General features: G+C 35.8%; 2 protein-coding genes and 1 non-coding gene across 5 annotated transcripts; all 3 read right to left on the bottom strand.

The window, feature by feature from the left end:
• On the bottom strand, window positions 1899-7542 carry LOC109832645 (gamma-glutamyltranspeptidase 1-like). Its single transcript, XM_020400032.1, has 7 exons — window positions 7442-7542; window positions 6798-7114; window positions 5109-5627; window positions 3814-4049; window positions 3137-3401; window positions 2763-2900; window positions 1899-2387 (listed from the first exon to the last, which is right to left on the bottom strand). Exons 1-7 carry the CDS (start codon window positions 7446-7448, stop codon window positions 2139-2141), a joined length of 1731 nt encoding a protein of 576 aa, XP_020255621.1. The 5' UTR covers window positions 7449-7542; the 3' UTR covers window positions 1899-2138.
• On the bottom strand, window positions 13883-13954 carry TRNAW-CCA. The gene has a single exon. It is a non-coding gene; the product is annotated as a tRNA-Trp (tRNA).
• Window positions 14428-19183, bottom strand: LOC109832646. 3 transcript variants are annotated; one of them, XM_020400033.1, is made up of 7 exons: window positions 18790-19088; window positions 18101-18187; window positions 17131-17337; window positions 16591-16767; window positions 15874-15927; window positions 15654-15800; window positions 14428-15085 (listed from the first exon to the last, which is right to left on the bottom strand). In XM_020400033.1, the coding sequence occupies exons 1-7, from the start codon at window positions 18976-18978 to the stop codon at window positions 14699-14701; spliced, it is 1248 nt and encodes a 415-aa protein (XP_020255622.1). In that variant the 5' UTR covers window positions 18979-19088; the 3' UTR covers window positions 14428-14698. The 3 variants fall into 3 exon arrangements, with proteins under 3 accessions (XP_020255622.1, XP_020255623.1, XP_020255624.1); XM_020400034.1 differs by lacking the exon at window positions 15874-15927 and having other exon boundaries at window positions 18790-19183; XM_020400035.1 differs by lacking the exon at window positions 17131-17337 and having other exon boundaries at window positions 18790-19183.

Raw genomic sequence — 24123 nt, 5'->3', positions numbered from 1 at the left:
TATCCTCCTCGCGACTCACACAGTCGTATCAGGTGCATCAGCAGCGTCTTCGTCTGAGAGCCAGACTTCCTTGTTAGTCGCCGAATTAGCCAACCTGCTCAAAGCCTGGATCTGCTCCTGTAAGGTTGAAACACCATCGTTGCACATTAGCGATGCACATATGGAATACTCGAGAAAGAGCAGGTGTCCAATTGTTAGAGTTTTTGAATTTGTATACATATTCATTCCGAGGAAACAAAGTATGCTGGATTCCTGGTATTGCAGTCTAATAAACCCGAACCAATTTCATTTGTTTATGTTTTTCCAATGAATTATAACGTATCGTAGATATAATTCAGGACCTGACAAATACTTTTGAGTGTTTAAAATCAGTCAAGTTTAATTTTATCCTGTTCTGATTCCTCTCCATATATATATTTCTGTTGTTTCATCATCATTCAAGCAGGGCCAAAACATACCCGACTCTCAAAATATTGCCAGATACACCGAAAAGAGGTTCCTGTATCGTTATCCACTGAAAGATATAGGTGGGCATCCTCCATTCTCCTTGTCATTCTATTTTTGGAAGGAAATTTGGAGGTTACTAATTTTGGATGATAAGGTTTCAGAGGTTGTCTCAATTGCCAACGACGTAATATTTTCTAGAATGCTCTTATGTTGAGGCGCAAAGCACCGTATGTTCACGTCAATTAAAAGCGTTAATGAACATGAAGATTTGGGCAAGATTTTGTTTTCATATGAAATGTACAGCGTTCTTCGGTAAGGCACTAAATTGGATAACAACCTCGAGGGCCAACCGTGAACATACTAAAGAGAGAGAGAATGCGAGAGAGGCAGTAGCTTTGGGCTCATCAGTCCTACAGCTACTAAATGGAGGCAAAGGGAGATGAAGAGGAGGGTGCTGATCATTGGAGAACCCGGCGACAAGAGAGGCTAGAATGCCAGCAGGCGTCTGCTTATTCTCTATTTCACCCGACCCGATAGTACCCATTTTAGGAACGTCCAGTGCCAAAGTCGCTGAATGGGTAAGTCACCCATCCCTATAACGGACTATTTAATGTACTTTATCCGCTGGGTTACGGGTACTGGTGGGTATTTTACTAGAGGTTTCTATCAATCTACCCCTGTGTGATTCCTGTTGAATCATATACTCGGGGGGTGTCCAAAAAGACTCATCATTCATTAGATAGAGAAGATCGCCAAGAATTCATGATATGCTGTCGAACCTATTCTAATTCCAACAGCTCGAACTTGGTTGTAATGCGGATTTACAAGAATTATTTATTATTCTCTTTGGTGTTGCCTAAATTTCCTCTAACATTTACACTTTATTCTTTATTACCGTGTTTGGCCAAAGAAAATGATAATTCCAACAATGCAACCTTTATATATTTTTTCTCCCTATTGAACAGAATAAAAGACTGTGCAAACTGCATGCGAACGGACGGTTTTGATCCAAGAAAATGAAAGGTGGGAGGCCGGGGGGAGCAAACATGTAATTGTCAGCCACGAAATCCACCTGAACAAGAGTACAAACAGCGTTAATGAATAATACATATATTATACGGCAATGTCAAAGTAATGATTCAAGGGCAAATTTGACAAACCCCCTGAACTTTTGCGAGATTTATCATAAACTTATCACTGGACTACATAACTTTCTGATCATAGTCTCAATTGTGTTAGTACGGCCACAGGGCACCTCATAAGCTAATTAAAAGAGATTCGGCATTATCCAGATCGGTGTTCTCTAAAGAATCAACATTACAAAGCGATAACTTCTAAAATAGTGTATGACAGTCTGTGAAATTTATCTAATTACTGTAATGTACAACATGGAGCGGGAAAGTTTGTGGTGCTAAAAGAAAAAAAAAGAATTTGTTGAAACCACAAGAACATAATACAGATGTTGACTGATCTGTGGTCATCCTTCTATAATTTGAATAAATCAATTCTTTCAAGATAAAAGACTGAAACAATAAGCGGTTTATTCCTTGCAACAATTATTCTATCTGCGCTACCCAGTAGACATCTTTCCACATAAAATACATCCAAAAACTTTATTCTGTGAATCAAATTTGAAATGCTATCGGAGTCGAGAATCCTTCTATGATAACTACAGTTTGCGTCCAGTTGTTTTAGTATCCTGCTGGAAAACCACCTTTTCTTGGGTCACTCACAGCGGTAAGATCACCAGAGGGAACATCTCCAGTGAATTCGTTAGGTTTTTCGGAGTTATGAACGACGAACTGACAAATGGTCCCACCGGCCAACGGTTGTAGGACGTGGCCCTTCTTCTTTAGGGCTAATCTTTCCTCTTCTGGAACTTCAAAGTGGTCTCCTGTAACTGTTGTCCAGTTCTCATACTGAACCACATTAGGAATCAGCTGCATATACAACAAGCAAAGTTAATCAAAGTGGTTGTTTTTTAAAAAAAATTCAGAGTGATTAGAGAAGGCAATAGAGCTCCTGATATATGTTGCAGCTATCGCTAATGTACAATGAAAGTAATTGTTCTTGGCATATGAGATGTCAGGAGAGCTCCGTGAGATTCTGTTTATATGACATTCGAAGAGTCAAGTGTCGTAGATAGATAATTTAAAGATATGTTTGCTTAACCTATTCATAGCTTTATATGTGAGATATGTCAAGTTTGCAGGTGAATATATTGTTAGTTCATAATACATTGAGTTTTAAGTGGTATCTAGCAAAAGATCTCGGAAAGACAGCTCCAGGAAATAAACCAGAGCTTTCCCCTCAACCTGATGATAAGATCTTGGGCTAAGAACAGAAGAGAAGGGGTCCATTCTCTTAGCGAAGTGATTCAAGAAGAGTTGAGTCGTTGCAGCAATTATCATGCCTCCCCCACTTGCACCTACTGCTGCCTTCAAATGCCCATCCTGAGAAACAAGTGACAGAATTTAACACTCCATTTTTCCCCTGATATGTTAACGGAAAACATAAGGATAACAGTCCCTAAGGAATTCTATTCCAAACAAAATCCACAAGACCCGATGAATATGATACATATATAAGGTTTAATGACAAATACTCCTATTTGGATATTTTTCTGACAATAATAGACAACTTGTATGTCCTCTATTTTATCCTCCACAATAAATAACTCGCACAATACCTTGAGAACAATTGCTGGCGTCATAGAGGATAATGGCCTTTTCCTTGGGATGATAAAATTAGCAGGAGCTGGTGGTGGAGTATTTGCAGAAGAATTCCCAGGGATGGAAAAATCATCCATTTCATTGTTGAGCAATATTCCTGTACTTGGTGATAAAAGCTGTGAACCAAAGTATGAGTTTACTGTACTAGTCATAGAAATAGCATTTCGTTCACCATCAATAATGCTTAAATGACTGGTTCCATGATCATTGATTAGATTCCACCTGAGACAAATGATTTCTGATAATTAGCATATAAATTTGTAAGAAATTTGTGCATGACAGTAACGGAAACATATAAGATGTTCACTTAAAATAGAAATGAAAAAGAAGGGTTTACAATTGGAAGTCTTGTCTATTCTTATAGGGAGAAATTTGCAAGTGAGAGTCAAATTCAAATGCATTCATAAAAGGATGTGTGCGTGTCTGTGCGCCCGCGCATGCTATATTGACATGAAAAATGACTTCACCCTTCAGAAAATTGGTAAGCTATTCTGAAATCTGTTTTCATTATGTTAAAGTGCCATCTCCTGTGCTTAAACGGAACAACCAAATATGATTTGAAATACATGTATGCATTTCACAAGAAACTCAATATCAAGAAAAAAGGTAAAACCCAGGTTACTGTTTTACTTACTTTCCACCGTAGTAGCTAGGATCAAATGTCATGTTGTCAAATATTTTTTTCTTCAACTCTGCTGCAAACTTGGGAGAGAGCATATCAGATAGAACTTGAGAAACATCTACAAAGTCAGGATCCCCAAGATTCATCCTCACAGCCATCATGTGTTTCAATGATTCAATGAACCGATGAAGCCCAAGGGAACCAGAAACACCTGAAGGTATTTGATATTGAGAAAGAATATTTAATATCTGCAACACCAAAATGGAGCAAAATGGAAATATACATTATATCAACAGATTGTGATGAATATAAGTTCTGTCAGTAAATGATAACTGAAAGTTGAGGAAAACTTTGCAGTACATATTCAATAAATTATGATGAGAAAACATTTTAGGTCCAGCTTTTTTTCCCCATTGAGCATACACATTAGCAAGGTTTTAAATGTCGGATGTCAGGTTCACGTCGGACGGCAGAAATCCATGTCGAATAGCGAAAATCGGGGATATATCGGGGGACATGGCCTAAATATCGGATTGCCATATCGGGTGGTGCGCATATGTATAATATCATGTCCTAAATGTAATCTAAATATCCCTAAATTCAATATAAGCATACTTTATAAATTGTAGAGGCGGCGGCGGCGATGGGTGGATTCCAACTTCGCAGGGAGGCAGTGCCGGCGACGGGACTGCCTCCCTATGACGGGACGTCGCAGGGAGATAGTGTCGGAGCTCTTCTTCTTCTTCTTCGTCTGCTCGGGGTCCTTCGGATGAGTCATCGACCACCCTCTTCTCTTTATCCCGACGACGGGATACACTGTCGTCCTCGAGTTCGGTTGGGGTTTGAATTTCGAGGCACAAGGGAAGATGGACGACGATGGGCCGAGATGGAGGTGGGGGAAGGGCGTCGTCATTCGTGAAAGGAGTGATGAGTTTCCAATTCCGCTGCAGCCCTAATTTTTCTCTTTTCTTTCTATCAGGTTCATAAGAAACCCTTATAAACATGAGAACGAGTCAAACGGATTTGAGTTTTTATCACTAAACCCAAACCCGATACCAAAAAATAGATCTAAAAAAATGGCCATATCGGCCTTTTTTCAAAGATGAAAAACCGGTCGATATGCACGATATGGCCCCGATATTTCCAATTTGGCCCTAAAAACCGACATACGAGTTGAAAACGCCCATGTCGTGTCGTTCAAGCCCTCAAACCAACATGTCGGTCGACATGTCGGACACGTCGGCCGACATTTAAAACCTTGCACATTAGGTCCATATTAAAGACTAAAAGAAATAGTATACACTTACAAGGATCATTCCAGCAGTCCCAGATGAAGGGGGAGGCATACCCAAGATCTTTAAGCCCATAATATCTGCAGACATCGGTTCTGTCACTTTCACCCTATAACCTTGTAAGTCTTTCAGTGACAATATACCTCCTGCTCTCTTAACATCTTTAACTAGGTTAATTCCAACTGAACCGTTATAAAATACCTTCGGTCCATAGACTGAAATAGCTCTTAATGTCTGTGCAAGTCTTTTGTTAAGGCAGATATCACCTGGCTTTAAGAGATTTCCGTTTGCTGTTAGTATATCACGCAACCCTCTATCTGCAAAAATGCCTGCACTTGTTTTATTCATCTGCATGTATAAATAAGGAGATATTCTGAATCCTCGTCTAGCGATGCTTTCAGCGGGAACAACTAGCCTCTTCCACGGAAGTTTTCCGTGCTGCTTCCAAGCTTCATGAAGGCCTGCAATTTCTCCTGGTACTGCTACTGAAAGAGCACCACTGGATTTTGAAGCAGCATTACCAGAGTACATATTCTGCAAGGAAAAATGTACCAAATCAGCCGAGAAATTATAGTTGCTAAAACACTGACTCAATCTCTGGCAACTTATTTATAGAACCCTCATCAAATAATCTTCCAGTCGAATTAACCAAGTTTTGTCTCTGAGATGTCATAATTTTGGGGTTCTGTTCGAAATACTTTGATTGACTAGACTAGCACCCATTAAGGCAAGTGGTGAATAATACATGGTAAACTTAGGCAATTTACCTTCACATATCGATAAAAAACATATACATCCCTTTACAATCAACTTTTTATTAAACATTTAATTTAAAGTACTCTAATTTCAATTATGCAAGCATTTTCACATGCCCAAACGCACAGTAATTTGAAGAAAACGCTTATCCTGGTCACTCAAAGACACATGCCCAAAACTGTAGCGAAGGGTAACCTAAAGCCTAAAGGATGTTAGCAATTTAAGAACACCAGCAAATGATATTTGTGTTAGCAAGAAACCAAGAGATGAGACATCGCTTTCAATTAGTTGAAGAAGGTTCACCAATATTCATAATTTTATTTCCTTACAAGATATTTAACAAACTCATTGAAAGCGAAAGCAACAGCGATAGGGTAAGGCAAAGCTTAGGCTCCGACAGGGCATTAGTGCCAAAAGAAGTACCAGAATTTTTGATGACTAAAAGATGTAAGTAAGACATAGAAAACACATAGAATTTAATCAAAATTTTTAAAACAAAATTATATATAACTAAAGCAATTAAGAAATTAGCACTAAAATCCTATTGCCCTAAATATCAACATAAGTAGATGATACATACAACAATCCAAAAATCTTCAATCCAGCAGGCTACAACACCCCAAAGAGGGCATAGTGAAAGCATAGGCTTCAGCGTGACTGTTAAATAGAAGTAGAAGAGCTCACATAAATTTCTACTCTATTTTCATCCCTCCCTCCCAATGTATTCATTTTTGTAACTACTAGTTTTCTTTGCAATCAGTAAACTCATGCTCAAACAAAAGATTAGAAATGCTAAGGCATGTATAAAAAGCTACGAATTTAATATTCTTGATGGGATTCCATATCCTATAATTTTAGGATTTCAAACAAACAGGCCCTAACAGTTCCAAAATCACAGTGACGAGATAACTCAAAGAGCAAATATTGATAAGTAACTAAAAATTTCACCTCGGATGCCCACAAGGGTGCGGTCTCCCTCATATCAAAGGCCTGAGCTCTGCCATCAGCCATCCTCACCACCAAGAAAGCACCCCCACCAATCCCACTCGACGCCGGGCTGACCACACCCAAGCAGAGGGCAGCGGCCACCGCTGCGTCCACCGCATTGCCGCCCTCTCTCAGCACATCTCTTCCCACGATTGAGCACCGACCATCGTCGGTGGCCACAGCCCCATGCTTTGATTTGATCACTTCTCTTCTAGCTGAGATTGGCCGGTGAGCTACTACTAAGAGTAGTGTAATGGATAGCAACAGTGATAAAGGAGCTGCATTTGAACTAGATTTGTTAAAGAACAGTGCTCATGGGACCTATGTGGAGAGTATAAAGATCAAATCTTTTTGAACGTGTAGTTTAATAGTTGGTTTCTTGAATTTTTTTTTTATAATTTACAGGAGGGAGATTAATGAGATTTGAGGGTTTGGAGTGGGTTTTGAGGACTTATTGAATTCACATTTAATATAAAGATTCGATCTTTTTCTAGGGAGTTTGGTGTGGAGGGAATTGGATCATCATATGATTTCTTCTCATCTAAAAAACAAAATGAAAAAAGATTTTAAAAATAATGAAATGGAGAAGAGTGTAGGGCTCTAACCAGCCATGGGGTTTTGAGAACAGAGCCTCTCCCTCTCCCGCTCCCTCTCCCTCTCCCTCTCCCTCTCTCTCTGTGGGTGATAGAAACTAACGGGATGCTTACATCTAGTATATTTTCTGCATTATAAAGAGGGGACCATATACAAATATTCATTTGATAAAATTAGAGCATCTCCAACAGCTTCCCCAAAATTTTCTCCAAAATAGAGAAATAAAAGTCATATTCTCCAAATTATTTTTGCTCCAACTCCAACAGCTTCTCCATTTTGAAAAATTGCATTTATTAAAATAATAAAGCTCTCCCCAAAATTTTGGAGAATGTTGCAGATTTGGGGAAGGCTCCCTATTTTTTCTCATTCTTCCCTATTTTGGGGAATGAGATGGGGAATCTGTTGGACCAAAAAAAAGCTCTATATTCTCCAAAATTGAGTATTTCAAAAAGATGGAGAAGCTGTTGGAGATGCTCTTAGAATTAGATCAGTTTTGATGGGCCCCACCTTTGGACGTTGTGCTAATTGCTTGGATCAGGTAATATGATTAGTACTTAATCCTTTGTAATACTAGTTAAGTGTACGTGCATTGCACGTGGCGTACTTATTTTAATGTCGAAAATTTTGGATGTGGATCATAAAATGATGAAGTGAAGCGATGGAGAACTCTTGATTCATGTGCTTAAACTGGTTTAGATTTTACCACTATTCATGGAACCCAAATAAAAGACGTAATAAGATGTTTGTGTGCTAGGACTTTTAGGTATTTAGATTGGCCAATAGCCGGAAGGATCTGAATGTGTAGAGTAATGAGACAAAATAAGGAACCAATTTATATCATGTTTCAAATTTAATTACCTTATCACGTTAATCATGAGCGTTTGAAGCTAAAACAAAACATACAAACATAGATGATAGAATTTACTAAATAGCTAATATCCAACATAGATTAATAGGGTAAAAAAATTATAATCCTATGTATGACAAACTTATTCTGTAAACACAATAGCAATATTAAAAGATGCTTTAATATTATAGATGAGAGACTCATCTTTGCTCAACTTACACTAAGGTTCAAACTATTTAAGGAAATACTAATTAATAAAAGTTTTCCCAAATAAAGTTATTACACTTAAAACTGAAATTGACATGATTGGTAGATGGAGGTATATCTTGTGAGCAGGGACTTGTCACTTGTTGAAGTTACATGACAATCACATGAGAGACTGATTGTGTCGTTCATATGCTTTTCATCAATCTCTAGTTTACAACTTGACACTGAATTATTGTGATAGCATTTCCATGAAAATCTACTCCATTTTTAATGTCATCCCTACATTTTTCTGAAATAGAAGTGGGATGGTTGGAAGGAGAGGAATAGAGAGAAATAAATGAAACATAAATGTCACATATAAAAATGAGTTATTAATTAGAAGGTAAAAAGTCAAAGCTTAAGAAGATTCACTTTAGCAATCGGGGTTTTATAATAAAAATATAAGAATTGTTTTGGATGCATATAAATATGATGCTTGTTGTAGTATTTATTTAACTTTTTGTTTGAAATCATGGTAAGAAAGAGTAATACAATTAGCCTAATACACTACTAATCGCGCCCTACTTCATGATATTAGCATCATAGATTTCTTTAGTACAACATGTTTTCAAATTACACTGTGAAATATGTTTAGGGGGTTGAATTTCAAAAGTATTTAATCTAATAAGATTTTGACATACATTTGTCCGTTTAGTCTATTTGTAATACATTTTGGAATGAATTTTTTTTTTAAAAAGACCGATTTTGCTAAATAATTAGCAAAATCGACAATTTTGCTAATTATTTAGCAAAATCGACATCTTTTTGGCTAACAAGCCAAAAGATGTCGATTTTAAAAAACGCTCTGCTCAGAACATACAGGACTACTAGTCCCGTATGTTTTAGGTGAACTAATCACCGATTAGCTCACCCAAAAAACATACGGAACTAGTAGTCCCGTATGTTTTGGGCACCCAAATGTTATGCTCATCAAACCCACGGGACTACTAGTCCTGTGGGTTTGCTGGGTAGAACTAATAAGTGCCCAGCAAATCTACGGGACTAGTAGTCTCGTAGAATTGTCAGGCTATATAAGAGCCCAGCTATGCCCCAAATTAGGGCACCGCCTATTCTCTTTCACTCACACTCTCTCTCCCGATTTCTCTCTCTCTCTCCTGATCTCCCTCTCTCCCTCCCGATCTCTCTCTCTCTCTCCCGATCTCTCTCTCCCCCAAACCTGAACTCAACCTCTCTCAAACTCATCTCCCTCCCAAACCCGATCTCCATCTCTCCCCCAAACCTGAACTCAACCTCTCTCAAACTCATCTCCCTCCCAAACCCGATCTCCATCTCTCCCAAACCCGACCCCTCCATCTTTCCCAAACCCGATCACTCTCTCCCCGAAACCCAACTCACCTCTTTCTCTCTTAAATCCGATGCTGATGCCGTCAATTCTCTCCGACGCCAACGAGATCTGAAAGTTCATCAAGGTATAAATTTCTTATTTTTCATAAATTCCCCAATATTTTAATTATGATTATCAATATGGAAAAAAAATCTAATTTGTATATGATGAATTTTAATTCTTCAATTATGATTATCAATATGGAAATACCCTACAAATTTAAAATTTTATTAAAACATCTTTAAAATTATAAATTTTACTTACTTCAATTCAGTGTGAAATTTGAAAAACATATGCTAGCTAGAAGGTAAAACTTTTTGACTTTGGAGAAAATATCTTGTTAAGTTTTAAAAATTATAAAAGCACTCCTAAAAAGTTAAAATTTATAAAAAAAACACCTTGAAAATTTCAAACTTATTAACACACTAAAAATGTACAAATAACACAAACAACCCTTAAAAAATTATGAAATTTATAATAAACACTTTGAACTTTTTACAAATTATAAAATAAAACCCTTAGAATTGTAAATTTATAAAAATCATGATAATTTCTAACCTAATAGTACATTGAAAATATAGGAATTACAAATATCCCCTAGATAATTTATAGAAACCACCCTTGAAGTTTCAAAAATTGTAAACAAAACCTTAAAATTCAAAATTTATAAATAACACCCTAAGAATTTCAAACTCATTAGTAAATTAAAAGCATAAGAATTTTAAATAGACTATAAATAATTTACAATCTGTAGAAAATGCCTATAAGTTTAAAAAGTTATAAAAAGCCCCTAAAATTCATAATTTATAAAAAAAAACACTATGATAATTTCTAACCTATAGACACTAAAATGAATATATAAAATTATTAACAACCCTAGAAAATTAAAATTTTACAAAAAATATCATACTCACTTTAAAAGTATAGGTTTAGGAAAAACCTTTCATGGTCAATATTACCCATAATTTTTTTTTAAAAAGAACATAAATGATTAAAAATCTATTAAATTTGAAATTTACAAAAATCTATTAAATATCGAGAAATTTATGAAAAAAATAAGAAATTTATACCTTGATGAACTTTCAGATCTCGTCGGCGTCGGAGAGAATCGTCGGCGTCGGCGTCGGCGTCAGATTTGAGGGAGAAAGAGGTGAGTTGGGTTTGGGGGGGAGAGAGATCGGGTTTGGGAGAGATGGAGGGGTCGGATTTGTGAGAGATGGAGATCGGGTTTGGGAGGGGTTAAGTTCAGGTTTGGGAGAGAGAGATCGGGAGAGAGAGAGGGAGAGAGCGAGTGTGTGTGAGTGAGAGAGTTGTGTCCTAATTTGGGGCACAGCTGGGCTTTATATAACCCGACAAATCTACAGGACTACTAGTCCCGTAGATTTGTCCATAGATTTATCGGGCACTTATTTGTTGTGGCCAGCAAATCCACGGGACTACTAGTCTTGTGGGTTTGCTGGGCACAAAAAATTGAGCGGCCAAAACATACGGAGCTAGTAATTAATCATGTATGTTTTCTGGTCAAAACAATTATTAGTAGCAACTTTTCCCCCTCTCGCACAGTCAATTTTGCTTTATTACAACAACAACGACCACAACCAAAAGAAAAAGAAAAAGAAAAAGGGAGAGAGTGCCGTGTTAGTTCAAACCACAATAAGTAATAAAGGGAAGTTGACCAGTATATCTCGTTCGTTCTGTACGGTGGAGAGGCGGACCACAGTTTCCATTCTGAGCCACCAACTTGAACTTTTGATGTACTACAAAATCTTTTTGCTTAATTTTTTTTATTTCTAGATTTTCTTGGTAAAAAGAACTAGGAATCAAGCTCATACAACCAATAGAAAACAAATAAATAAAGCAGGACGTGCTTCGGACAAAAGAAAATGTCACCTTGTGATATAAAGAAAGAAGTATCTATCGTATGATCTTTAATTGGTGCATTCGGACAAGAAAACAGATAAATGTGCAGTTAAAATCTTAATTATTAGAACCATCCTATAATTAAGGTGGGTGATTTATATATCATAAATAGAAGAGTTGTAATTTCTAAATTAACCATCTAACTATCCGTGAATGATATAGACTATCAACCCTTTCTGTAGAGTGTTCTGATAGAATCCTTACTGATAGATGTGTGATACGTTTAAGTACCCAACAATTAAAAGAGTGATCTTTAAGGATAAAATCTATGTCTGTCTTTAAAACTTTGAAGTTGTGACTAAGGATTGATTGTTATATTTTCATAGTCCAATATGTTCCGACAAGTTGAACATTCTTTTACTAGATCAAAATATAATTTCATCTTATGCAAGAATGTTTTTTTTGTGAAAGCGAGGCGTTGATCATTTGATATTTCTATGTATTGAGGAGATCTAAATTCTAACAAAAAATAGGGGCAATAAGCGGCCGGCTAATTACCAATAATACAAGAGGCACGTCTATAATTAATCCTCTTTTAAAATTCGTTTGAAAACGTGACGGTTGGAGTTTGAACTTGACCATGACACTCTTTTAATTAAAAAAGCACATTTACCATATTAAAACTTCGAAAATGATAACGAGAAATGAGAATCACTATTTTTTTTCCTATATCAATGTGAAAGGAATGTGGATAGTATATTAAAGGTGAATATGTACACTTCTTTTCTCTCTCATGATCAAATTTTATGACTGAAAATACTGGACCTTTTTCAAATATCCTCTTTCTAAATGGAAGAAACTTTCAAAAGCAATGAGACAATGCTAATTAAATATCCAAATGTCGAATATTTCATTTCAACTATGATGTTGCCGTCCTCAACATTTTACAACTTGTGTTTCAATAGCACGCCAAGCTCTCAGTCAAAAAGAAGATAGCACATTTGATGGATGTATATTTCCGTTCTCACATTTGAAAACTAAGTTTTCATTAAGAAATTATATAGTTATAAAAAAATAATGATAGGAAACTTGCACTACAATTGTAGACGTACGGTGGATATCATTTTCCTCATTAATTTAGGTCTTAATTATCTCAAAAAATTTTCCAAAAAAAAAAAACTATCTTAAAAATTTGATATAATGATAAGATTTGAATATAACTGTTGGCTTAACAATCGGACATAGAATATTACTTGGGTTGATGTTGAGTGAATATTTATATCAAATGTTTAGAGTCAGTTACATGAATTCTATCCTTCTATTCTGCTTTATTATGGACCACCTCTTCCATTAAGCTAACCATAATTATATCATTATTAGTTGCTTTCGAGAAAGCTCTTTTAGGGCGTCATTATTCAAGAGAATAAGGATTTATAATGTATAATTGCAGTCGCGCCATTAGCAATGTGATGACTTCCACCCACCTCACCACAAAAAAGAAAAAGGAAAAAGAATAATCTTTTTTTGGACTTTGGAATAATTCCAAGTTGACCTTGCAATTTCAGGGAGTTTCGTGGCAATTTGTTAGGCAAAATCAAATTATTTCTTAAGTTAGAAGAATATATGATAGCAGACATTGTGTATAATTATAAGACGACAAATCATACACGGACCTGACCGTTAGGCTTTTAAGTTCTCATTTTCTTGAGTTCCCATTTGAAAGCTCATATGTTCCTTCGATCGTTGCTTTTTAATTTCATCCATTTTCACGAAATTACGATAGAGATGCGGAGAAAAACACCGGAACATGCATTCTTATTTTATTTTTTTTCGTGATTGAAGATAATGAAAGCAAACTAATGTAAATATTTCTTTTTGATTTCTCCTAAATTAAAATACGTATATATTTAAGGACCTGGTTTATAAATAATTTAACGATGACTTCTATACAAGGCGTGAAAATAGAAGATTTGACCGATGACTTTTAACAAAAGGGGCGAAAGGGGAGTGAAGGGGATGATGACATTTAAGCGCGTTGCGCTTGAGCTTAACTAAAACAACAAATTCTGGAGGGACCAAAATGCAAAATTGCAAAAGTTAAAAGGATTGAATTTTGAGGAGGCAAAAAAAAAATTAAAGCGGACGCAAGGGAATTGAACCCGACGTGAATCGAACACGCAACCTTCTGATCTGGAGTCAGACGCGCTACCATTGCGCCACGGATCCGCTCGATACGGGACGTCTTATAATAATTCTAGTTTTTTTTATTACGCGACCGAACCTCCCCTGAATTCTTGCGCACAGTATCGCATTGCAAGGAAACTAACACGTGCTTGACTTAAAAAATATCATATCTTTGAGGCAAGATCCAAATATGCTTCAATTTGAAACCTCATGTTAATTATTATCTTTGCCTTCTCTTTCATCAGCAGATGCTATTGGAACATTCAACAAGATCCTATGCCTGACCAATTCAGGCCCATCCCAGTCCTCTTGGTTAAAAACAACACACGCACCTCAGATGAATCATATGTTTAGAACTCTGCTTATTGAGATTTTTCAGATTTATACTTTAAAAAATTCCCCAAAGACCCAAAATATGAGACCAACAGGGGGATATAAGTGAGGTGTCCTCCTCCTATTGTATAATGAGCTGACCATCATTTTAGGTCCCTATAGCAAAGCCCTTATACTTTATATGATGTTACGTGCACAGGTGATACTTCTTATGATTCAGTCATTGTTCACATTGTCCTTAATCCTTATCATACATTAGGACCTGCACCTTACACATCAGCCCATCAATTACTTGGTTTTCCTTGTAATTGCAATTCTCCTCAGAATCTACAATCTGATATTTTGGAATTTTACCAACATTAGGTAGTCTCCATGAATTTTGAATACCTACCCAAACGTGATACAACATGATTTCGTTACTTTGTTAAGATAGATACAAAACATAACGTGCTATTAAATCATCATTAATGCACAATTGCCGGGCCCACCGAAAAGGAAACCTTGGGAGCCGAAATTCATGTTCATAAGATACCCAGTAGTCCTATAGCATCCAGGATCACTATGACGAAACTCAACCTCGTCTTCAGGAATGCGCATGTAGTCATTTGAGCCATCGACAAGATAGAGATCCGCCGAGTAGCATGCTCTTCTTAAACCTTCGGCTGCGAAATGCCCACTTCCCATAGGAGCACTAGGTTCATTGATAGGACTTTTAACCAAACCTCCCCAATAAACCTTAGTAGCGTGATCATTCAAAGTGTTGAAGAGGGATTTTGGCCAGTAGCCCACTGCTTCTTTGTTTTTTCCAAATGCTAGCCACCAATCTCCAGTGGTTGGATCCTGTTATAGAAAATGGAGTTAAAATCATTCGGCTATAGAAATATCTGAGCGATAGAATAGAAGCAGTACAAATAGCAAATACGTCTGCAGGCTACAGAACAAAGAGGGAAATTTTCAGGCCTCCTCTTGACTTACTTGGTGTTTGGACGCAATCCTTGTTAATAGAAGAAATGAATATTAAGATATCCATCCGGCTAATAGAGGTTCAATGTTCGCTAAGGGAGACTAACATTAGAACATTTCTAACATTTCTCAGGGTTGTTTATGTACCCATCAATTAAGATATCCATCACATGATTCATTAAAATTTAACACCTACACGCAAAAAAGGAATGGGCAACAGAGAGCCATTGTGCTTCATGAAGTTGTATAAAGAAAAATAAGATCTAATGGTCAACAAGAATGGTAATGCTTTCGAAAAGTTGCCCATGTTCAAGTGATACTAAGAAGTAAAATAAATAAGAAATGATAAAACAGACAACAGCTGATAATTGTATAACTATCATTTTGCGAAAAAATGGATCACAAGAAAAATACTAATTTAAATGGAAAAATATGAAATGCCGACCTTAAATACAAGGAGCCTAATGGCGTACTGAGTTCCATCATACACTGAAAGGGGACCCAAAGTAGCACCCAGGGGAATTCCAGGATTAACTTGCACAAATCCTGGACAAAGGTGATCATAACAGCCTGTGTTCCGAAAACCATCGATCTATATAAAGAGAAAAAAAATCTTAAACTCTGCTAGAAACTGTCAAATATTTCTCAAAATATTCATGTTGTACCGTCCAATTTATGAATAGGTGCGTATTGTTATCACCATATAAGCTGGGATTAACCTGCATATGAAGCAGTAACGTACAGCATAAATTTAGTAATGACATTAAATGACAAGTTAAAGAACATATTTTTCAAATAGTTTCTTAAGCAATGTTGACTAGTAATCATCTTCAGCTTTTATAGAAGTGATTATCTAACGTGGTTTCAGAAGGAAAGGCCTCTACATAGTCCTGATAGCAACAAACCTCATTTCTGAAGTTTTGTTGAGGAACATGTTCCTAAAAGTTAAAATTAATAAAAAAAGGATTAAGTTTCAATTTATGATGGACTTGTCTTAGAATCATATAAAACAAATAAATAAATTTTATATGTGAATTTGGGCAAGTGGTGCTCCTGCTTAGTTGTAATCTAAACACCCAACCAGCTAAACAGATTGCCTATTTCTCTTCGCAAGGCATTGTTCACATTGACCTAAGTTGAAACTTGAAAGTGACTCCTTTCAGCTCTAATACGAACTACTACGTTTCATAATCAAATTAACATACGAGCCATGCTCTCTCTAAGGCCTATTCAATACTTTAAGTTCCATGCATTGATATAACAACAACGAAACCTTTATACCAAATTTTTGGGGTCAGCTACAAGAATCCCATTCTTGCCTTCGATTATGATTATGTGCCATGTGTAGATGTCAAAAAACATTGATAATAAGGATCACGTACCATCCATCCAGCCATTATACTGTTGTCTTTCTCTACATCTCCCCTTCCATCACCATCATTTAAGATGCAAATTATGCTGGAGCTTAAATGATTTGCAGATACTTGTGGCAGGCCATATACGTTCAAGGTAGCTTCAGCTCCGTAGTAGCTACCAGATTTCATCCTTACTTGTGCTTCCTACAAGTTAACTTGAATCAAATTAACTTGTATAAAACTATGATAACAAATGTTTAATCCATAGGCAGTTGTTACTTTTCAAGTCTTTCTTTTGTTGAACCTATAGAAATTGAAACAAACGATCTTTAGAAATTGAAACAAATGATCTTTAGAAATTGAAACAAATAATCTGCTTTAATCCTTATGCCTTCCCATTTTCATAACATAAAATTTAATTTTAAATTTATTAATAATATGGCATGTATAAGTGAGAAAAAACTTCAGAAAGTTTGTTTCATAACTTTTCCCACAATATTTCATAATAAACATGTACCTAGGAAGCTCTAGAATATTTGTAAGAGCACTCAAATTATTTAAACGTACATAAGAGCCGAGAGGCTTTAAAACTTTGTCTTGAGTAACGTCCATAGTCTTGCTGCTACTAGTATTAGTCAGGCAAGACCCATTCTTTCTAGACCTCGTTATAGGAATTGTTCCTATTGGGCAATCTTCATTCAGAAATATATCATGAGGAAATATTTTCGATGCGCCTTCTTCAGTCTGGCCTCCTGGAAAAGAGCTAGGTGCCATCTGGATAGTAAATAACATTTCAATATGAACAGAGTTATAATATCCTTTACGTGTAAGAAAAGTAATTGTTATGTGTATATGTGTGAAGACACACACACGCACACACAAAAATTTTTACATAGTGGAAAGATTTGTAACTGAATATTTACAAATTAAGAGTTTTCACGTGTAGAACCCCTTCTGTAAGGCTTTGATGGAATGAATGGACTTCAAAGAGTCTATTCACTAGTTAATTTGAGACAGGTAAGTAAGTTGAAGGAATTCAAAAAATTCAAAATGATCTTCCAATGTAATATTTTATTTGAAACAGGTAAGAGTCTACAACACACACTTAAATTGGCAGCACTTTATCTCATTATTTGGAAAATATTTTATCACTATATCTTGCTCTATTTTATTCAATGTAATATTCATTTGGATTCCTAAATGAAACATTAAAGCTAAATTATTTTATTGATTAATTCCAACTAATGATCCTATTGTCGACAGAAAAACATGCAGATCCTATGGTGGATTCAGATCTGCAACATGAAATTGTCTTTCTCTTTTTATATGGAAAAAACAGAGGCTCTGTTCGGAAAAATCCAGGCCCAGTTTTGACTTAAACTGGTTCTACTTTGATCTGCTTTTTGTGTGAGTGTGTGTGTGTGTATGTATGAACAGAACCAGTCTGGGTCTGAAGGTTCTTAGGTTCCATCTTGATATATTCATAGCTAAATTCTCAATACTACAGAAATTTTCAAATAGACATAAAAAATTGAACCTGTATTCTGTGATCCTTGAGAGATGGATGATCCAAAGCAGGTTGCTCGTAGATATCAACACAATCAAAGATATCCCCACGAGCATTCTGGACAGAGACAAAGCTATATTACCCCCCTATACATTAGCAGATAGAAAGCCCCCAAAAACGGAGGGGGAAAAAATCTAGTTCGCTCCATCAGACTAAGCTCTTCTCATGAGTAAATTACTCAATGAACTCGTACAATAGTGTTATCAGCAAGGCAAACAATATTCTCTCAAATAAATGTCTAGCATCATCAAATTTTTTCGGGTTCCCATATAAAATATCAGGTGTTTTCCGAATAATTATTTAATAAATTTAATTCAGTTCTCTTATATGCAATCAGAATTGACTTGCAGTTGCAGGACAATTGTGATTCAAGGAAAACCACCATGAATTATAAAATTATTGGGCAGCACATATCACTTAGAATTCAGTTTTCAAGCATGTGTTAAGTGAATATTGAATGTATAATCCAGAATGGTACTGGACACACCAAGACTATATGGTTCACCGTAGATAGTAAAATTTAGTTAGCAAGTAATAAGCATGTACGTTCGAATTTCTTAGTCTCAGAATATATTTGAATTTCTCCATTAATCAGCATCCTAATAGTTAAAAGTGCTGCAATAGTATAAAGCAGCAGCGGTAGTTGGCACAAGACTTACTTGAACAGTCTTCACAGAATGCTTATATGTGACCCCTAACCCTTCCCTATCAACGGCGTAATCACCATTGTGGGTTGCATGACATTGTACTTTCACTATATGAAACTGCACAAGATACTGAAGCCCTACAAGCATAAGAACCATATTCTTCTTCCAAGACATGGCACGACTAACACGGTACACCTTCATTCTCTTCAGTCCCTTCAAGATATTATATCTATTTCTTGAGGGAAGAATTGCTATCTATGCTAGTGCTTATGTGCTCTTAATTCTAGAACATCCCTCTTTTTCTCCATTCAGTTACTCATTAGAATGATCTTTTATAACAAATTGTTGCTCATGATCAAATCAGGCATAATGCATGATACTGGTTGTTATTCTGTTATCAGTACATGGGGCTTCATTCTGGGTTGTTTGGCTTTATCTAATTAAGAAAACAGAAGAAGCCCAGACATTGCAATGCTAACATGGTTTAGTAGTAGTTTCTAAAGACAAAACTTGAGCATCGATTAAATTTGAAGAGCTAGCCTAAGTCATATGCATGCTCCAAATCAAAAGATGTATACCCTAAAGAATGATGGACAACGTCCAATGTTAAATAGCTTTAATTCAATTATCACCATGACAACAAACAACAAGTACTAGGATCAACAAGAGGAAATAACCAAAACGACAGAGACCTGTTTCTTTAGATTTTTAAATGAACGTAAACATGATCTTTTTCAATTATTTGTTTAATTTGGACATAACTCTTGTTTCATGCATGCCAAAAGAACTATATCCAAGATACTTAGGTGTCAATCCGAGCACAGCAATAGCATAATAGATCAACATATACATACTCTTAGAGCTTACGATTCAGAGGTCTTGGAATCAAACTTATCATTAACAATTTAAAATAAATCTGATTAACCAATTTGTTATCTCTTTCTAAACAAGTATCATTTTATTGGAGATCTACCTTTGTGGCAGAAAAGCCCATGTGAGAACGAGCGCTAAGTAATCAGTCTGATTCAACTACATTGTAAGCCCATAACAGCAGCTTAAGTTTTGTCAATATGTTGTTTCCTGACAAGTCTAGTCGGCCGTTTCTTATAGGGCCCTTGAAATCAGCAATTAACTCCCTAACCCCTTAAACAAAATATATAGTCCAAAAGTTTTGGTAGTTGATATCAAAAACTTCATAATATGAAAATAATTCAACGAACAAAATTCAGTAAGGCAGACTATGTACTAGAAGTATAAATAGGGTAAAGATTCCAATAGCCTAAAAGAAATTGACAAGAGGTGAGGGGAAATAATTTCTGGAAAATCTCAGGGGCTTAAACACAAGTTCCCCTGGCTATGTATCTTCTTGGGCCTTTAGATATGAACTTAGAAATATCATGAATGTTTTGGCCGATTAGATCTTTTCTTCTACTTCAAGTTTCTTCAGTAATTGCCAAATTTATGGCATCGCTTCTTATGTGCATTCATAGAAGGATTGATGATGCATGGTTACCATCATGGTTGAATTTCGTTAAATATGTAAACCGACCTTGGCAGGCCCTTCTATATATAAGATGCAAGCAAATGCATGTGGAAATATGTACCTGAACAGACCAAAACGCTACAGAATTTGACAGCTGTGAACCAGAAATGGAAATTTAATATGTGCAAATTTGGCGAAAGTTAAAAAATAGAATAAATTGTTCATAACTAAAGGAGTTATTATTATTACAACATCATCATCAACAACAACAACAATAAAATTATTATTATTATTATTATTATATTAGTAATAAGTGATAGTAGTAGTTGTAGCAGCAGCAGCATTTCCAGTGAGATCATAAAATATTTTCTTCTTAATACTTGTTCAATTTAATGTTTGAGGGGATCCCGTGTGTATATATATACTGTAAATGTAGGTGCACCGGTAGATAGTTTAACTAGAACACTTTTAGTTGCTTTACTTGGAAGTTTTAGCTGGTTGAATTCCTAAAAAGACCTTGGAACTGAATCTGCAAGAAATATAAAGAGAAAAGAAAAAAGAAAAATCTGGGTCTTCGAACGGCTTTTAAGCTTTTAACTTTTTCGCAAATCCAGATGTCCACAAATTGAGACCGTAGGGGGCTTTCCTACTTCGTGATCTTCACCAATTTCCTTCACTGAAATGACGCATGTACCCATGTACATTCTCGTGACTATCGATATACATCAAACCTAGACAAGAGAGGTTTTGAAAGGAAGAGAGAGCTAGGAGCTACTTGTCAAATTATAGGAAGAGGGGATGGACAATCCAAGTCCAAAACCCCCATTTGAGCAAAATCGAACTGCAAATAACAGTCCATTTGCTGATCAGGTTATAGATCTCTGTCAATGCGATGAGGATACCGGAGATGAAGGTTTCTTTCATGATGCAAGCATGAATACAGCCACTAACGAGGGGGAAGAGGTAAATAATCATTCTAGTTATTTACTTTTCTTTTATCATTCGGCAAGTAATTGAAATGAACGACTACAAATAAACGGAAGATCAGGATGAGGATGAATGGAAGTTTAGGGTTCGTGTAGCCGACCCCAAAATGACTAAAAATTTTGGGATAAAGGCTTTATTGTTGTTGTTGTTATTGTATTTGGTAAGTAATTTACACTGACTGAACAGGAGATAGAGCCCTATCAGAATGACGATGAAAGTGAATATGAAGTTCTTTCTGGTGGTGATGAAACCATGGCAATTATAATTGATGGAGAAAAGGTGAGTAGCTATGTGAAGTTCTTTCTTTCTTCGGACTATTTGGTACCTACTTTTCATGCTTTGTTCTTTTCTCCCTAAAAAATGTGATAAAATGTCCTTGATTGCAAAATCTGTCTCCTTTCATAATATGATAGTTGACACATTTTCCTAAATAGGCCAATTAGCATTCTTTCAGATTTACAACTTAAGAAGGGAAAGTTGCCTTATAGTTGATGAGATTAAATTCTAACTCCTTAAGTTTTCATGACCAATTTGTTCAACATAATATTGTCTCACAATTGTTCCTCGGTGCTACAAGACAATGAGGCAATTTTCCTTCAAAATCAATGCATGCAAGAAGCATCATTATATGAAATTGGAAACAATCAAAGCAAAGGTTAATCGAAATGGTCTCTTTACTACCAATGTTCCTTCCCCACACAATACTAACAAATTTAATTTTGATGATTAATTCTTGCAAAATATTACATTATCACAATTATCCTCAATAATGCAGGACTTAACGTGGTAATTTTCTCTCAAAATCAATGCTTATAAGCAACACTATTATATGACATTGGAAACCAAGCAAAAGAAATGAACAATAGAATTGACATCTTAGTAAGAGTTCCCTCCCACTCACAGTCAAGCAACATAGTACAAGAGAAACTTTGGGTCAAAATTTTATCTAAACGGTTAGTTGCAAATACAGATGTGGTGTATTCACTTATACCCCTTAAATAGTTTCATCAGCATTTATCCCTTTGAACCCCAGGTGGTCTTAACTTCTCCTTAGGTTGAAATGTCATGTGGAAATCATGTGTTGATAAATTACTTTTGCCCCGCCCATTAAACGTTTAAACCTAAAGCACGATCTAAAATAAGGGCATATAAGTTATTATCAAATGATTCCCACATGACATGTGAATCTAACAAGGAATTTAGCAGGTGTAAGTGTTAGTGAAATAGATTTATTTTATTTTATTTTTTGTGCCAGGTTAGGGGGTGGGTGGTTGCCTGTAATTAACTTTTCTAAAGCATAAAAGTAAACAAGAGTGTAGTCAAGGGTATTTGAAAGCAAGCTGTTCATAAATGAAGGAAACTAATTCCTAAAAAACTAAATATACAATTAAATAAAATTATTTTCATTTCTCCTCAATGGATAAGGAAACAATCACTTCCCCAGAAAGATATTGGAAGATGCAAAACATAGAAATTTGAACTTACCAAGTATATGAAATAGAAGGAATCATCAAATTGACCCTTCAAAAAAAAAGTCTAAATAAGGTATGTTGAGAAACATATGTTGGTTTTTATCTCGAAGTTAGTTTCTACCAGTATACTAACTTTAATTAATTGAATGGAGGAAAGGAGTAGGATGCAAATGGGAGACAGGAAAACGGATAAGTAGAATAAATAAGAAACAAAATGGATAGACCATAGATGTTGGGAACATGGGACACTATAGCAAAGCACGACCGTGGTTAAATCGCCCCGGATCATGATACACTAGCAAATTGGGTTGCATACCTGGCATCCCGATTAGAATTCAAATTAGTTAATTTTTTGGGGAAAAAACAACCATTTTTAGAAAAATAAACAAGAAAAAGCGTACCATAATGCAACTTGAAAATTCGTTTACCTTTACTGATCCTTGAATGTGACTCTTGCATAAAATTGTACTAGGAACTCATATTTCTATAATTAAAAATTGAACCTGAAGCGTACCACATTTCTCAGCGCACTATATAAGCCTAACCCCCTTGTACCTGAGTCCAAAAAAGTGGCATACCACGCTATCATTCCCATTCCGTGAATCAAAACTAACAGAGTTCCATGAAGTTATGGGATAGACAAAAGACATCCTATTAGATGTTATCTTTCTCATATGCTGCTGCAGCATGCAAGTCCCAGGGCCATAATTTCAATAAGATTTTTCATGAAATAATAAGCAAATGGTTCATTCAAAAGAGGTATGAGATTTTAGGGTGAAACTAGACAAAGAAGGGTCATCATCCAGCCATCATTAAATTGTGTAAACTTTTGGGAAATATTATTCACTTCTGAGTCCCCATGTAAAACAAAGATGCAAAAAATCACATTGTAATCTGGATAGAAATTTATGTTATGCACTTGGATCTAGCCAAGCTCATAGTTAACATGCATGGGATATGACACGCAGGACTTGATAGTTCAAAGTTTTTATTAAGCTTTAGACTAAAAGCTAACTGTGAAAGTAACATAAGTTCGATGAAGGAAATTTAAATTTAATAAACCTTCGAAATCCTAAAATCTTTTCCAAATGGAAATTCATCTATGCCATTATGTTCCTTTGTATTATAAAGTCCAAAGCAAGTTTTCTGTTGTGTTCTTGCAAACCCATAGCTAGAAAAACAGAAGTTAATCTCAGTTGGAAAGAAGGGGTTGGAAGTCCTAAGCAGCATAAAAGGTTTATTCGTGAAAATTTCAAGTCTTATAAAGCCAAATCCAAAAAACTCTTAAGTGAAATTTCAACAGTCTGCTAAGATCCTTGCATTCATTGTCATTCAAGCTAAGTTCATGTCTCACTGTTCATATTTAATTGTGCAATACAGTTGGAGATTCTCCAACTAAAATCA

Source organism: Asparagus officinalis, chromosome 3 (assembly GCF_001876935.1).
Source record: "Asparagus officinalis chromosome 3, Aspof.V1, whole genome shotgun sequence".
NCBI classification, from domain to species: Eukaryota; Viridiplantae; Streptophyta; class Magnoliopsida; order Asparagales; family Asparagaceae; genus Asparagus; species Asparagus officinalis.
This window is presented reverse-complemented; position numbering and strand designations above follow the sequence as displayed.